Genomic DNA, 14,557 nt, shown 5'->3' with positions numbered 1-14,557 from the left:
GGCCTTCGTGATAGACCCTACAGGGGGAGGTTGAGAGAGCTGAATCTCTTCAGCCTTCACAAGAGACGGCTGAGGGGAGATCTTGTGGCCGCCTATAAATTTATTAGGGGAGGTCAACAGGGAATAGGGGAAGCGCTGTTTACTAAGGCACCCCAGGGAGTGACTAGGAATAATGAGTGTAAACTAGTTGAGAGTGGATTTAGGTTAGATATTAGGAAGAAATTTTTCACAGTAAGGGTGGCCAGGATCTGGAATGGGCTTCCAAGAGAGGTGGTGCTATCACCTAGCTTGGAGGTCTTCAAGAGGAGGCTAGATAGGCACCTGGCTGGGGTCATCTGACCTTGGTCCTCTTTCCTGCCGGGGCAGGGGGTCAGACACGATGATCCATTGTGGTCCCTTCCGACTCTACAATCTATGAACCTATGAAATAGCACTCTGCTGTCCTGCACAAACACTGTCAGGTATGCCCCTGTAGGTAGAGATCAGTGGTACTTGGAGAAAATCGAGGCTTAATTTGTGGCATGTTGGTCAAAAAGGTTGGCCACCACTGCTCCACGTTAGCATGTTGAGAGGAACTGAGGAGTATAAAATATTTATTCTTTCAGTTCAGGGAGAGAAGGAGGTACAGAGATGGAGCACACTTATGCAAATACTGCTAAGACAAAGCAACTCTGCTTGATGCTTAGGGCATGAGATGCATCTGAAGTGTGAATGTACATGAGGCTAATTACGTCAAAGAAAAATAATATACGTACTCTATCTGAAAATCTTTGCCACAAAGATGGTACTGAAGTGTGAGGTATAGCAGAAAAGATTACAATAAAATGTTAAGCCCAACAGATGCCAAAGGGATAGAGGAAAAGGGAAACATGATCTCTGATGAGAATGGTGAATCCTCCTTTTTTATTCTGGCCTCCATATAATTTTTAATGCTGGGGACTAGTCCATCCTCTGGAGTTAATGCCTTAGCTGTGCAGCTGCAGAACAGGTCCCTTGTTGCCAGTCTTTCTTATCCCATTCTGACTGCTCTACTTGTGCCTCAAGAAGTCCAATCATAAGATTTATGTCCTCTAAGTGCTATACAAACAATGGACTCATCCTCCTATATGACAGCTGCTTCTAGTTCAACTCTTAGCTCTCCAGCATGTCTGCTTTCTCTCTCTCATCTTATTCTGCTATTTACTAGTTCTCAAATGAATTTTTTTCTCCTTATACTTTCTGCACACCTTTTCACAGTATCTATCTAATGAAGTGAACTTGTGCTCATGAAAGCTCATGGTCTGTGTACATATATCTTATTTAGTTAGTCTATAAAGCTGCATATCTACGCTGCCTTCTGATCGACTAACACGGCTAACTACTTCCCAAAACCTTTTGGTCATCCCAAATCACAACTGTATCTCTACCAAATCTGTTCTTAATTCAGGGACCTCCTTAATCCCTAACGCACACAATGTTAAGTTTATCCATGAATTTGAACTCTTCTCCTCCCCCCACCCACCTCCACCATGTACAGATCCATCTATTATCAGTGTACCCCAATTGTCTTTGTAGGCAATTGCTTCAACTTCCCTTTTCAGCAACACAAGCATGAATACAACTCTACTCTTATGCTCTTCCAATGTACCACAATACAATGCAGAACATTACAGCATGCCACAAAGCTGCATTGACTTCTGTCATTCCCAGATGCAGTTCAAAATTCACCTCACTGGACTTACTCCAGCTGACTTCCCAGACTTTGCTTCCATCAGCTTCTTTCTCTGCTCCCTCTAGCACTGGTAACTGTCTATTTTAACTGGTTCAAGTCTGGTACTATTAGTGATAAAACGATTTACTTTGCAGCACCAGTGACATCTCACAAAAGCTCCTCGACTCATAAACTAAAGTCCTCATTGCTCTCCCCTTTTTGCATCTTAGTTTGTTTCTCTGTTTATTATTTACCTTTGTATTTGCATTGTTTTGGTTGTATAGCACTTTAGGAAATAGTTTGAGAGACACTGTGCCAAACTGGAAATATATTCTCATTTTTTTGTACACGTGACTTTTGTCTCCAGGGTTTTTTATGTTACTACTATAACCTGCAAAGCATTAGGAACTCATGTTTATCAGAGTAAAAAGTCTGCTCCATTATCTATTTCAACTGTACCTGCTGGCAGTAAGAGTCAAATGCTGTAAATGCTTGCTTGTACATGCAGCTCCCAAACGAGACAACACATGAGTCTGCAGAATGCACAAAGCTCTGAGCCAGTGACAGAATTGAAGGGAAGAAGTCTCTAATCACCTGCAACAGACATCATGAAAAAAATCTTTAGACTCACTACTGTGATTTGAAATTCTCCCATCCCTCTTTTTATACATTTTAAATGCAGGTGCACAGTTCTTCATTCTGAAGATCCCAGTTAGTTTAGTACAGTAGTTCTCAACCAGGGTGCTGCAAGACCCCCTCAGGGCACTGAGACACAGGTAGCAGGAGTGGCAGCTAGGTAAAAGTGCCCTGTGTGCAGGGCTGTAGCACGTGTGTGCTCCTCTTGCATTAGGATTCTCCAAATTATATAACCAATAGATATTATTACTCAAGATAGAAGTAACCTTACTTTTCTTATGCTAATTTACAATGGAATGGAATTGAATTTCTTTAAGGCTGCTTTAAATCAAAATAAAAGGGCACCTATACATTCCAGCACATCAGAGCAGACTCAATTAATCGAGTCTGTTGGAGCATGGCAATTGCCACGCTCCAGCAGCCTCCCGCGTTTCATGTATCAGTGTCCCCGCATTCAAAAATGGCAGTGGAGGTGCTTGAAATAAAGCTTGAACGATTGAAAGTGTCCACAGTGAAAGTTAATGTGGTTTAGGTAACCAACTCTGAATTTACATCTCCACTTAGTTTAACTTTTTTTTTTCTTCACTTCATGTAAACAAGCCATTAAATAGGCACTCTTTGCCCTATTCCCTCTTCCTTGTTTCCTCTTTGAAATTGCATGTTTGCAAGCCCCGTGTATAAACATGCCTAGCTGCAGAAAAAATTATACTTACTAAAAACTGAGTTTCAAAATGTAACTGTCTAGAATTCTTGTGAGGGGAAGCAGTATGTCAAGCACTGGAGGTCCCTGGCTGGGAGGTGAAGGTAAAGGGCAAAGGAGGTTTCTAAGGTCTGCAGAAGGATTAGAGGTCTAGCCAACCTTGAGGGCACAGGAGGGGAGTTCTCCGGCAAACCTTAGAAAATCCATTCTAAAGTTCCTCTCAATTGTGGGCTTGTTCTGAGATCCACTAGAGAAGCTTTTAATGGATCTTTGCTCAGAACCCAGCAAACAACTGACACAACCTGGCAGAATGCAGGAGGATCCCAAAGCAGCGGCATTACTGACCAGTGAGTGATTTTGGAAGGCGCTCTGCAGCAGCTGCTCTGGCACATAGCCCAGTTGAACCTTGTTCCTCAGCAGTCTCTCAATTTGCTTCCTGTTCTTGATGTTTGTAGTATAGATTAGCAGGAGAACTATCAGATCCAAAACCTTTTGCAGAGGAAATAATCACTAATCAGTAAAGCTGTGCAAGAACTGAGCAAACCAAAGCCTAAAGAGACATACATTTTTAAATCAGATTTGCAGAGAAACTTATGGACTCAATAAGCCACTTAACTATCTAGTCAGAACTAGAACTGAAGATACCCCAGAAACCCAGGAGTGGGGGGGCGTGGATTCAGAGAATATATGTCCTCTCTTACATGATTTCAGAAGGACTGAATGAAACACAGGGATGATATAGAACAGGGGTAGGCAACCCCCGGCACGGGTGCCAGAGTGTGGCACTTGAAGGCATTTTGCTTGGCGCATTCAGCTTGGGGTGGACAGCAGGAAAAGGACCAGGGCTACACTGCCACAAGAATCATGCACCTCATGGCTCCCCCACCATCCGCCCCTGGCATGTCAACTTCTTACAAGTCAAGGTTGCAGGTGTTTTTGGTACTCTGCCCTAAAACGTTGATGACCCCTGATATAGAATCATAGAAAATTAGGGTTGGAGTGGATCTCAGGAGGTCATCTAGTCCAATCCCCTGCTCAAAAGCAGGACCATCCCCAACTATATCATCCCAGACAAAGCTTGTCTACCCAGGTCTTAAAAACCTCCAAGGATGGAGATTCCACAACCGCTCTGGATAACCTGTTCCAGGGCTTTACTATCCTCCAAGGGAGAAAGCTTTTCCTAATATCTAACCTAAACTTCTCTTTGCAGCAACTTGAGACCATTGCTCCTCCTTCTGTTATCTGCCACCACTGAGAACAGTCTAGCTCCATCCTCTTTGGAACCACCCTTCAGGTAGTTGAAAGCTGCTATTAAATCCCCTCTTAGTCTTCTCTTCTCCAGACTAAATAAGGCCAGTTCCCTCAGCTGCTTCTCATAAGTGATGTGGCCCCAGCCCCCTAACCATTTTCATTACCCTCCGCTGGACTCTCTCCTATTTTTCTACATCCTTTTTGTGGAGGGAGAGGTGGCAAAAGTGGACACAGTGCTCCAGATGTAGCCTCACCAGTGCCAAATGGAGGGGAAGAACCTCTTCCCTCTATGTGCTGGCAATGTTCCTGCTAATGCAGCCCAGTATGCTGTTAGCCTTCTTTGCAACAAGGGCACCCTGTTGGCTCATATTCAGCTTATTGTTCACTGTAATTGCCAGGTTCTTTTTTGCAGAGCTGCTCCTTAACCAGTTGGTCCCCAGCTTGTACTGGTGTATGGGATTCTTCCATCCCAAGTGCAGGACTGCACTTTCCCTTATTGAATCTCATGAGATTTCTTTTGGTCCAATCCTCCAATTTGTCAAGGTCTCTCTGAATCCTAGCCCTACCCTCCAGTGTACCTACTAATCCCTTCAGTTTGGTATCATCCACAAACTTGCTGAGGATGCACTCCATCCCATCTTCCAGGTCACTAATATGGATGGATGCAGTATTAAGAACATGCATGTGTAAATACAAATCAAAATAAACCCAGTTAAAACCATGGACAGAAGAAATGAATACCTAAACAACCTCTCCTACAACAACTGAATCACTAGTAGTTCCTGAGCTCTACAGCAAAACCTCCAAACTTTATGCCATGGACAAAACAAGTGTCCTTGCTATAGTAGGTCCAAGCAGGAGCTCATAAAAAAGGATGAGTACAGCACAGAAACAGTCAACAGAGATATTACCTTATGGTCAGATACAGAAACAGTGTTCTCAATAGCCTGAGGAGGAAACAAATACAAAATAAATGGTCACAATAGTACATCACTATGTATTTCAAAACCCCAATGCCTTACACTTTGGAAAATAAAGCTGGGTGAAGATGGACCAAATCGGCAAATATCAAAATAAATATTACACCATCAATTTCTCATCTCTGCAATAACATGTATATATTAAACCAGGATACTCTCTCTACTGCACCCATCATTACAGTCTGGAGACAGTGGACAAATGTATAGCTTGGTTGAGCATACACTCAAGTAACTTCAGTCTTTGAAAATGGAATTACATTCCTAAGGAAAGAAAGAAGAATTGGAAAGAAGAATAAAGTCCAACCTCATTATATACACATCAACTGAGAGGCCATTTTTAAAATGAAATGTAGTCCTGTTTTCCCTGAAGAACACTTTCTTAGCACTTTAAAAAATATCAGTTGGCCTAGCCTCAACCACTCCTATAAAACAAATAAATATATTATCCCATTCCAAAGATGGGAAAAACAGATTCAGAGAAGTTAAGACCTAAATTTTCAGAAAAAAATTACATTAAAAATTAAATCTAAATGTAATTGCTCACTTAAAAACACACACTTGGGCTTAACCTGCACCTCAGTTTCTCAGTCTGTAGAATACGGTAGCTGCTGCTCACTGGTTATCTAAAGAACACACTTTGAGGTCTGTAGCTGAAAAGTATATAACATAGTATCTCAGGGAAATAATACTGTTAAACTGGAGCACAGAAGGGAAACAAGTATCAGAACGGAAAGGATAAAAGTGCAGTACTAGATCGTTTTTTACAAGCAAACCTGAATGTAAGGAAATCTAAAATTAATGTTGAAGTTAAATGAAGAACCAGAGAAGACAGTCTGACCTTAATCCAAGCTTCTGAAATGCCTTTCTGAAATCTCACAGCCAACTTTATCACATCAAAAAGGAGTTTCACACAGTTTTGACTACTGCTTACTTGGCTCATGGAGGAACTGCAAATAACCAGAGGGGCAGAATTAATGCAGAGCAGGGCATGAACAGATAAAGATAGGAAGACCAAAGTCAGAAGATGAAGGATGCTTACTGTACAAGATACAGTAGCAGATACAAGAGTGTGTTGTAGACACAAGAGTGTGTTTATATGGCTGCTAGCTTCATTGGATAAGGATGGAAATGCTGAAGGTGCTAACATCAATCTGCAGTGGATTCTAAATTATGCAGCCTCATAAATTAGTGTCCAAGCCCCTTTTGTCATATCCTTTCCATACAACAGATAAGTAAAATTACATAGACACTGGAAAAGTACCTTGCTTGGGCCTGGCTTTTGAGCTTGTTCTTGGAAGCCAGTATCTGCATGGGTAAAATACATGAGGACAGATCCAAGTTTTTACGGAGATCAGAAATCACCTGCAGGACACAGAAGGCAAAAAGCTCTGTAGGAACAATTTACAATGACAGGCAGTTTTGTTAGCGTATTTGTACAAATAAAAGTGACATTAAGGAAGAGGGGAAAGACAGAAAAAAAGAAAAAGGCAATCTACAGAATCCTCAAAGACAACAGGAAAGGCCAATAGAAAAAATAGACATTAGACAATGCCAAGATTTTTCAGTTAGAAAAAAGTGCAAAGAACATTTCATGCACCATCACTAAATAACTTATGCATTATCTGTGTATATGAATATTTGTAGAAAAGTGGTGGTAAGAGATTTCTTTAAAAGGCTCTTCCACAAAATTCCCACTTGCTCACAGGAGAGAATCTATATTCTGCAGGTTACTTTTATGAGTTCCATATAACAGCAGCATAGTATGCCAGGTAAACATGAGATTATTGTGGTACAGGGGTTTTACATATGTAAATCTCAGTGTTTGTAGCAACTACTGTAGATCAGGTTGATCATTCTAAATACATTATAGTCAAATGATCATATATTTCTGAGAATACCAATTTGAGCTAAAATGTTTCATGGTGACGTGAGCAATCTCTCAACCAGTTTAGCTAGGAAGAAACTTCAATGTACTAACCAGTCCCATTTAAAAAACCTGAGCACATTTCCTCTATACAAGTCTATCGCAAAGTTGAAGTTGAAAATTAATTTTAAGTCTTCACCTGAAAATAGCCCTCACTAATTGTGAGGACTATCACAGAGAAATTTTCAAAACAGGATTTAGGAGCACAAACCCCACTAAAAAGATCTGGAGTCTAAAGTACTTTTGAAAACCTCCCCTTTATTTTCAACTCAATCATGTTAGAAGGGCTTTAAAACTGCCTCCTAACCAGATTAGCTTGGTAGAGTTGGACTGATCTAAGCTCCTAACACTTCTTTAAGTTTTTTTAGCTGTTTACACTGCAAAATATATTCCAAAACCAAATAATAATAAAGAAAGTTGAAAGAAAAGGAGGTATAAGAAAAAGATATAAAAGGAGGTCTCGAGCCTTACGCTTCAGGGCACAAATGGATAACTATAGGGATCAGGAATATATTCCACATACAGCTTAATTCTTAACAATTTAGAGTAGTATGAGAGCTTTCATACCTGCTTCTGAAGAAGCAGGCATTGGACTCAGTCAAGCCAGACAGATTGAGCCAGTCTACTCTGGCATGACTATTTCTACATTCCCAAACAGCACCACTCTCTTTTATGTATCCTTACTATGATGGTGTAAATTCTATACCTCTTCTGCGTCTGTGGCCTTAATGTTATGAAGAATAAATTTGGTTACAACAGGCAAGTCTTCCAATTTTACAGCCGGCACTATGGACATAGCAGTCTGACGCACCTAAGGGAAAAAAATGTGTCATGTATGAGGTAAGATATCAGGCAAACAAACAAAACAAATATAGTGCTCCAACTTTAAGGCTGTTTTATCCCATGTTAAAGTTGGAGTGTTTTACTACGTTTATTTACATTGTTTCCAGTTCATCCACTTGTAAGTTAGAACCCAACAGCTGCTGCCCGTTTGAAATACCTCATATGGGGGAAAAAAAATTGCTGGTCTTATAATCACCTACCAGGAAACCTCTTTAAATACACTGTCTATCATTAAACTGCTGCCAAAAGCAGCATGTGCTCAGTAATATAGAAACTACTTATGCAGTTGACTAAATGCAGCCAAAACCGAGAATATAAAACACAAAGACCATATTGGACAAACATGATAATGGGAGCATATCACTAAGATAAATTACTGCAGGCCATCTGAATAAGATGTATGGTAGAGCCCATGAAGCACAGTTCCCCTCACTACCAACCCTTTTTAAAGTCATAGTGTGTTACTACACTGCATAGATTTTGACTTCCTTTTCACTCCCACAGCTGAGCTGTACCTTTCTTTCCCATTTCCAATTATTCCTGTTTCTTCACCAGCCTTAAACATCTGGCAAACATCACCAAACAGAACCCCAAACAGGATCCCTCTGTCATCCCCCATTCTCAACCTGGGGTATATGATTAGTGTGCCCCCCCTCCCCACTCCATAAAGTAAAGCCAGACCAGGTTGCCCAGCGCCTCATCTGCATATACATTTTTGGAACATCCCAGGACCTGTGAGAAGAACGCTGCATCCAGGGCATGATTGGGGGGCTAATTAGCACATGGATCCTTTATGGGTTGGTATCTGGAATACACACACATACTGAGCAGTGCTAAGCTACAGGGTCACCATGGCTCGAAAAAAAAAAACTGTTGACCAGTGGGGCTAAGCCCAAGGAACTATATAGTAAATCAGGAGTTTTCGGTTTTGGACTAAGCCTCTTGAAGGCTCAGGACAAGTGTAGTGGCTTCTTAACCTGGCAGGGGAAATACCATGTATTTGTGTCCAAGAAGACAGTTTTCCCAAACTGCATCGCAGGAGAACTGTGTGGTTCAGTACCCACTGAGTTGCAGGGGCTTTAAGCCCAGTTTATGGAAATGGGAGTCTCCTCCCTTGCTTGCTCCAAAGGCCTTATTGCTAAGGACAAGCAAAACTTGGGAGCATCCAAACCCCAAGTCTCCAGGCTTAGGCCTGCAAGTAGGATGCCCGCCAAAGGTTTTGGAAACATCTGAAGCCCCAGGTGTAGGTGAAGGATGTTTGCCAGTAGTAGGGCCACTTACAGTTTTGGACTCTTGGATAGGGAATTAGTTTGGGCTAATTTGGCCTCAGATACAAATTAAAAAAAAAAAAGTTTGTACTACATATAAGTACGTGCCAAAGTGCTGCCCAAAAGTGTGTTTTTGGAGTATCTTGCAGTAATTGTGAAACTTTGCAGTTTCACAAAAAGGTAACATGCATCAATTCTGGATAAACTAAGTATATGGATACTGTATGGAAAAGGCTGGAGAGAAACCAAAAGAAAAAGGGCTACCTGAAGCCTCAGATTTATTTTCCCTGCTGCAGCACTGGGAGGGGGACAAAATCAAGGAAAACCTCCAATTAGATTCCATACCTGGAAAATTGATTATAATGTACTAATTTTCCATATATAGAATATAATTATTGGGGGGTCATCTCACAATCAGGGTCATATTTGAGTAAATACGGTACTCTCTTTTGAAACAACTCCAAACGTACGTGTCCATACCCAAAAAATCCATCACTGGATATTGGCTTGAAAAGGAGACATGGCTGCTTAGGCCTGTCTTCTTGCTGATATGGACTCTGCTTAATTTTGGCTTAGTCATTCTTGTACAAGGACTTTCCATGAGGTATTGCTGTTAACTGATAAATGTGGTCTTGTTTCAGAAATAAGATCTGCCTTGCTGTATTTCTCTTCTGCTTGCACTCCCTTCCCTTAAAAGAAGTAACTCGCCAGCAGAAGCTGGAGCCAAAGAGCCTATATGGCCTGCTGGGCTACTAGCGAGCTACCAGAAGCTGGGGGACATGGCTTGCCACAGAATAGGGGGTCCTTTGGCTCTACTGACCATGGCTATCAGCAGCAAGCTAGGCGACAGCAGAAGCGCCCTATCAGATTCCAACAAATCTGCAAATTCTACTAAATATCTTGTGACAAAGACACAAAAAAAAGAAAGGAAGTGCTGAGTTTGGCCACAGCAACCTCTGAACACTCACTGCATGCCCAAGACCCCACCACTGCTAGACACCCGTCCCTGGACCTCTCATCACCTCTAGACTCAATGCCACCAGGCCCCTTGCTGCTTCTGGCGCCATCACTGTGTTGGCTATGGTGATCACCCCTGTGTTCCAGGGTAGATCCCACCTGCAAGAAGCCTCACAGCCCAGATCCATCCCAGGGTCCCAGGTAAGTCCCAGGGCCCCACCCTCACTCTAAGGGGTTGGAACAGAACTTCTTTTATGAACACATTATTCCACGAGAACCAGAAAAACTCATCTCTGACCATCACTTTAACTGTTTTTTGCTTTCTCACTATAACATGCTTACTAGGGCTGTGCAAAGCTTTGGTTCCTGATTCGATTCAGCGGAGATTCGGCCCAATTCGGAGGCTGAATCTCCAAATCCGAATTGAATCAGAAGACCCTTTCATCTCTCCGAATTGAATCGGAACCCTCCAAATTGATTCAGAGAGATTCGGCAATTCAGACGTAGGCACAGCTTTAAAAGTTTTTTCTACATACCTCTAGGTAGCAGGCGGCTCATGAATGCAACGATGCTGGGGCGCATGAAGCGTCCCACAGAAGTGGGGAGCTCCCCAGCACGCTCAGCAGCAGACCCAGAAGTAGACCAGAAGTGCTTCCAGTACACTTCCAGGTCTGCTGGAGAGTGCGTGGGGGGGCCCCCCGTACCCTCCAATTAGGCAACTGGTGTTCCTGGGTCTGGGGGGGGGCGGCGCAACCGGGGTCCCCCTGAGGCTGATGGCCAAGCCAGGGCAGTGCAGGCCCCCCCGCCCCAGCACAGTCCACAGCGGACCGGAAATACTTCCGGTCCACTTCCAGGTTCAGTGCCGAGCATGTGAACCTGGAAGTGTTCACATGCTCGGTGAACCCCCGGCTGCTGCGCTGGTACCTTGAGGTACGTAGAAAAAACATTTAAAGCTGTGTCTGCAGCCGGTTTGCTGATTCTCTAAATCAGCATCGAATCTTCAGATTCGGACTCGGCCTAATCGAATCAGGGACAGTGATCCAAATAAACTAATCGAATCACTGTCCCTGATTCGAAACAAATCCAAATCAAATAGGGCCCACTTCGCACACCCCTAATGCTTACTGATTTAAATGATACCTTTCCAATTTTGGATGCCTCCAGAAGATCTGAAGATCTAGAAAGAAGCTAGTTTTAATAAAATTCAATTAATAAATCAAAGCAGTTCTAATATTGATTCTACTAAGCAGTAGGCATATCCTGTTCTATTTAACAGAAAATCTCTTACCTCAGCCAGCAGTCTTGCATCAAGATCCAAACTGGAAAGGGCATCCAGGATTGGAACAGTTAGTCGTGTGTCCCGTTTTAATAAATAGCTAATGTTGAAGAAAAACAGTGAAAACAAGAAATAAAAGCCTTTTGCTTGTTTTCCACTAAGATGAATTATGAGATAGAAAAATGCAATTTGCTTCAAAATCTCTAAGAGAGACAGTAACATATGCCACTGATACTATAGAAGGCAAATATTCTCAAAATAATTGCTTCTCTCACAATTGAGATTCTGTTTCATTGCTCCTTGACTTGCACTTGACATGAAGGAAGTCTGACATTTGCCATAGATCTCTTAGGCAGAAATGGGAGCAATACAAGAAGGTCATCCTGATATGCTTGACTTTTCAGGTGAAGCAAGAACTTGAAATGTGGTAGAGCTAGTCCTGGGTTTGCTATTCATAGAAAAACTTATCTAACTTTGTCTGCACTACAAACCTCTGAAACTCACTGTTTCTCCAAACTGCTGTTTAACAGCAACATTTCTGACAATTTCTGAATATTCTGCTCTAGCCTGCTGACCCCTCTGTAATCCTGGTCACTCAGCTGCTTCTATAGCAAACATAAAATTAGAGCTTCACACAGGACACAGGCACTTCAAGAGAAACATCTTCTGCAGCCTGAGGGAAATATGCTGAGCTGGAAGCCACCTTCTGTTGCCTGAAATTAATAACTGTATGACATTCATAACCAAAAGTAGGGATACAAGGCCTTACACAATACAAGAATCATTCCCCAGTCACAGACAGTGAAATCAAAAGATTGCATAAGGTCATTTGGGGCAAAGCTGGAAAGAAAATCCTGGGCGCAGACATATGAACAATTATACCATTTTCAGGTGTCAATTTACCACCCCTAAGCTGAATCTGCTGTAATTGTTTCAACTGTCTGTTCCTGTCCCACAGTAAGTAGAAGTGGGGCAGCTTACCCCTAAATGAAACTATGTTGTGAGTTTAATGTCACTTACTGCAGGCTAAGGGTGGACAGAGTAAACAGTTACAATTTGTATAACAGATACACTCAGAAGCAGTAAGTCTCTCTTCCTCCCTACCTTAAAACAGTATAATTGTCTGTCTGTACCCCCTGCTTCTGTCAGACCTACTGTTTGACAGAACATGCCAGATACACAGCAAAGCTGAATCCATAGCCTCTGAGGCTCATACCTCTTCAGAACCAAACACAGAACCAAGTATCTTGATTCCCAACATTCCTTTGTTGTTTTATCACCATTAGTTGAGTATTGCCATTATAGCAATGCCTAAAAACAAATAAAGCAGGGGCCCCATTCTGTCCTAGGCAGTGCATGAGTGTGCAAACACACTAAATAGCAGACTGTAACACAGTTGGACACACCAACTGCTGCAGCTTCCTGAGCCTGACGAAGGGTTTTTGAACCCGAAAGCTTGCTTAATAACTATTCTCCAACCATTTGGGTTGGTCTAATAAAAGATATCAAATTCACCCAAGGAACCTTGTCAGACTGTAACAGACAGCCAGAAGGCTCCTGTTACTTGAGGAGAAAAGAGTAGTTGGTGGAGCTGGCTACAAGGAAAATAGCCAGCCAGGGGAAGGGGCAGAGGCTAGGAGTGCCTATCACAAAGCTGGTTACTCTGCAATAAATCCAGCAGGGCAGAACTCTGCTCAGGAAGCATGGGCCCCACTGCAGCAGTGAGACCAGCATCAGTAAACTGCACTGAAGGCTACTCAGCAAGCCTACTCAGGAAACACCTGGGGCAGCTCAGGGAGCCACATGACCAAATGAGGCATGGCTTCCAGCTATATGAATCCAGGGCCTGAGCCAGAGCAGTCAGTCTGGCCCCAGAGGCTGCTAAGGCAAGAGCTCCAGAGCAAGGAGAATGCAGACGTTCTCCTAGCTGGCACTGGGACTATCTTGAGGAAGGTGAACAGAGTGTTGATGCTCTACAGGGCAATATTACCTGGGGTAAAGGGAAGACTTGTTATGTTGGCAGGTAGTCACTGTTTAAGTCTGGACCCAGAAGGGGCTTAGTTTGTGTTTTCCAGAAAGCTTACTTCTAGGTTACAAAGGTTTCACTGGCCCAGGAATGGGGCCAGTGGCCCAGACAGAGCCAAAGCAGGCTCAATGCCCAAAGCAAGGTTGAGACAGGGCCAGGGGACCCAGGTTCCCCCTTTACCCAAGGAAAACATGAGAGAAACCCACAGATTTTGCACTTTTGCAGAGAGCTATCTGCAGGCCTGTAAGGGGAGTGGGAGGAAGGGGAACCATGTGCATGCACATGGCCGCTAGGCAGCCTGGAGAGAAACTCCTGCAGGTAATATGGGGGAGGAGGGAAAGCAGGAATTGAGGGCCCCATAGTGAGGGAGGGAGGGAGGGAGTTGGGCAGGGCTGGGGCTCGGGCTGCTGCCCAGCTGTGAGGTGTGTGGGGCTTGGGGCCTCGGCAGGGAGTGGGACGGGACCGCAGGCAGCTTATCTGGGTGGCAGGAGGTGGGCCTGGTTCCCCACCACTGCACAAACTCCCAAGGGGGCAGGAGGGACCCATGCCCCCCAGATCTGTGTGCAGGGCAGAGGTGGGCTGGCCACTGTGGGCTCAGGCTCTCTGCTTTGCTGCCATCCCCTGTGGCCTCTGCAGCCCAGCAGGTGTGACCCGGCACTGCAGGGCAGAGTGAGGCTGTGTCGAAAAGCTTCTTGCCTCTGGCAGCTCCTTGCTGCCCTAGTGAGGCATCCCCTGCAGGCACCACCGGCCCCGCTGCTGCCATGCATGCAGGGGCTGCCTGCAAAAGTCCCCTACTTTTGCAAGCAATCATTTACCCAAAGTTTCCCCAACACTGTCCCTTCAAACTGTCACAACCCAAAAGGTGTGATTTTTATTTGTGTGTGCTTCGGCACTGCTAAATTGTCCCCGCTAAATTGCAGCTTCCTTGCACAGTGGAGTTTTCTGCTGCAGAGGAGAACCCCGGTGCAAGGGAGAATTTCCCGCCAATTTGGAGCTTGCTTTGCAG

The 14,557-nt window shown here is 43.6% G+C and overlaps 1 protein-coding gene across 2 annotated transcripts in view; it reads right to left on the bottom strand.

Moving 5' to 3' along the window:
* FANCD2 (FA complementation group D2) overlaps window positions 1–14,557 on the bottom strand; it is a 194,560-nt gene that overhangs the window by 131,262 nt on the left and 48,741 nt on the right. For both annotated transcript variants that reach the window (XM_014522094.2, XM_014522095.2), the window contains exons 10-16: window positions 11,538–11,625; window positions 7,888–7,992; window positions 6,519–6,619; window positions 6,096–6,204; window positions 5,189–5,224; window positions 3,372–3,515; window positions 2,150–2,284 (exon numbers count right to left, since the gene is read on the bottom strand). In XM_014522094.2, the coding sequence (XP_014377580.1) occupies window positions 2,150–2,284; window positions 3,372–3,515; window positions 5,189–5,224; window positions 6,096–6,204; window positions 6,519–6,619; window positions 7,888–7,992; window positions 11,538–11,625 (718 nt within the window). The remainder of the gene's footprint in view (window positions 1–2,149; window positions 2,285–3,371; window positions 3,516–5,188; window positions 5,225–6,095; window positions 6,205–6,518; window positions 6,620–7,887; window positions 7,993–11,537; window positions 11,626–14,557) is intronic.

Source organism: Alligator sinensis, unplaced genomic scaffold (genome assembly GCF_000455745.1).
Source record: "Alligator sinensis unplaced genomic scaffold, ASM45574v1 scaffold487_1, whole genome shotgun sequence".
Taxonomy (NCBI): Eukaryota; Metazoa; Chordata; order Crocodylia; family Alligatoridae; genus Alligator; species Alligator sinensis.
The sequence above is the reverse complement of the archived record's forward strand: the minus strand, read 5'-3'. Positions and strand labels throughout refer to the sequence as shown.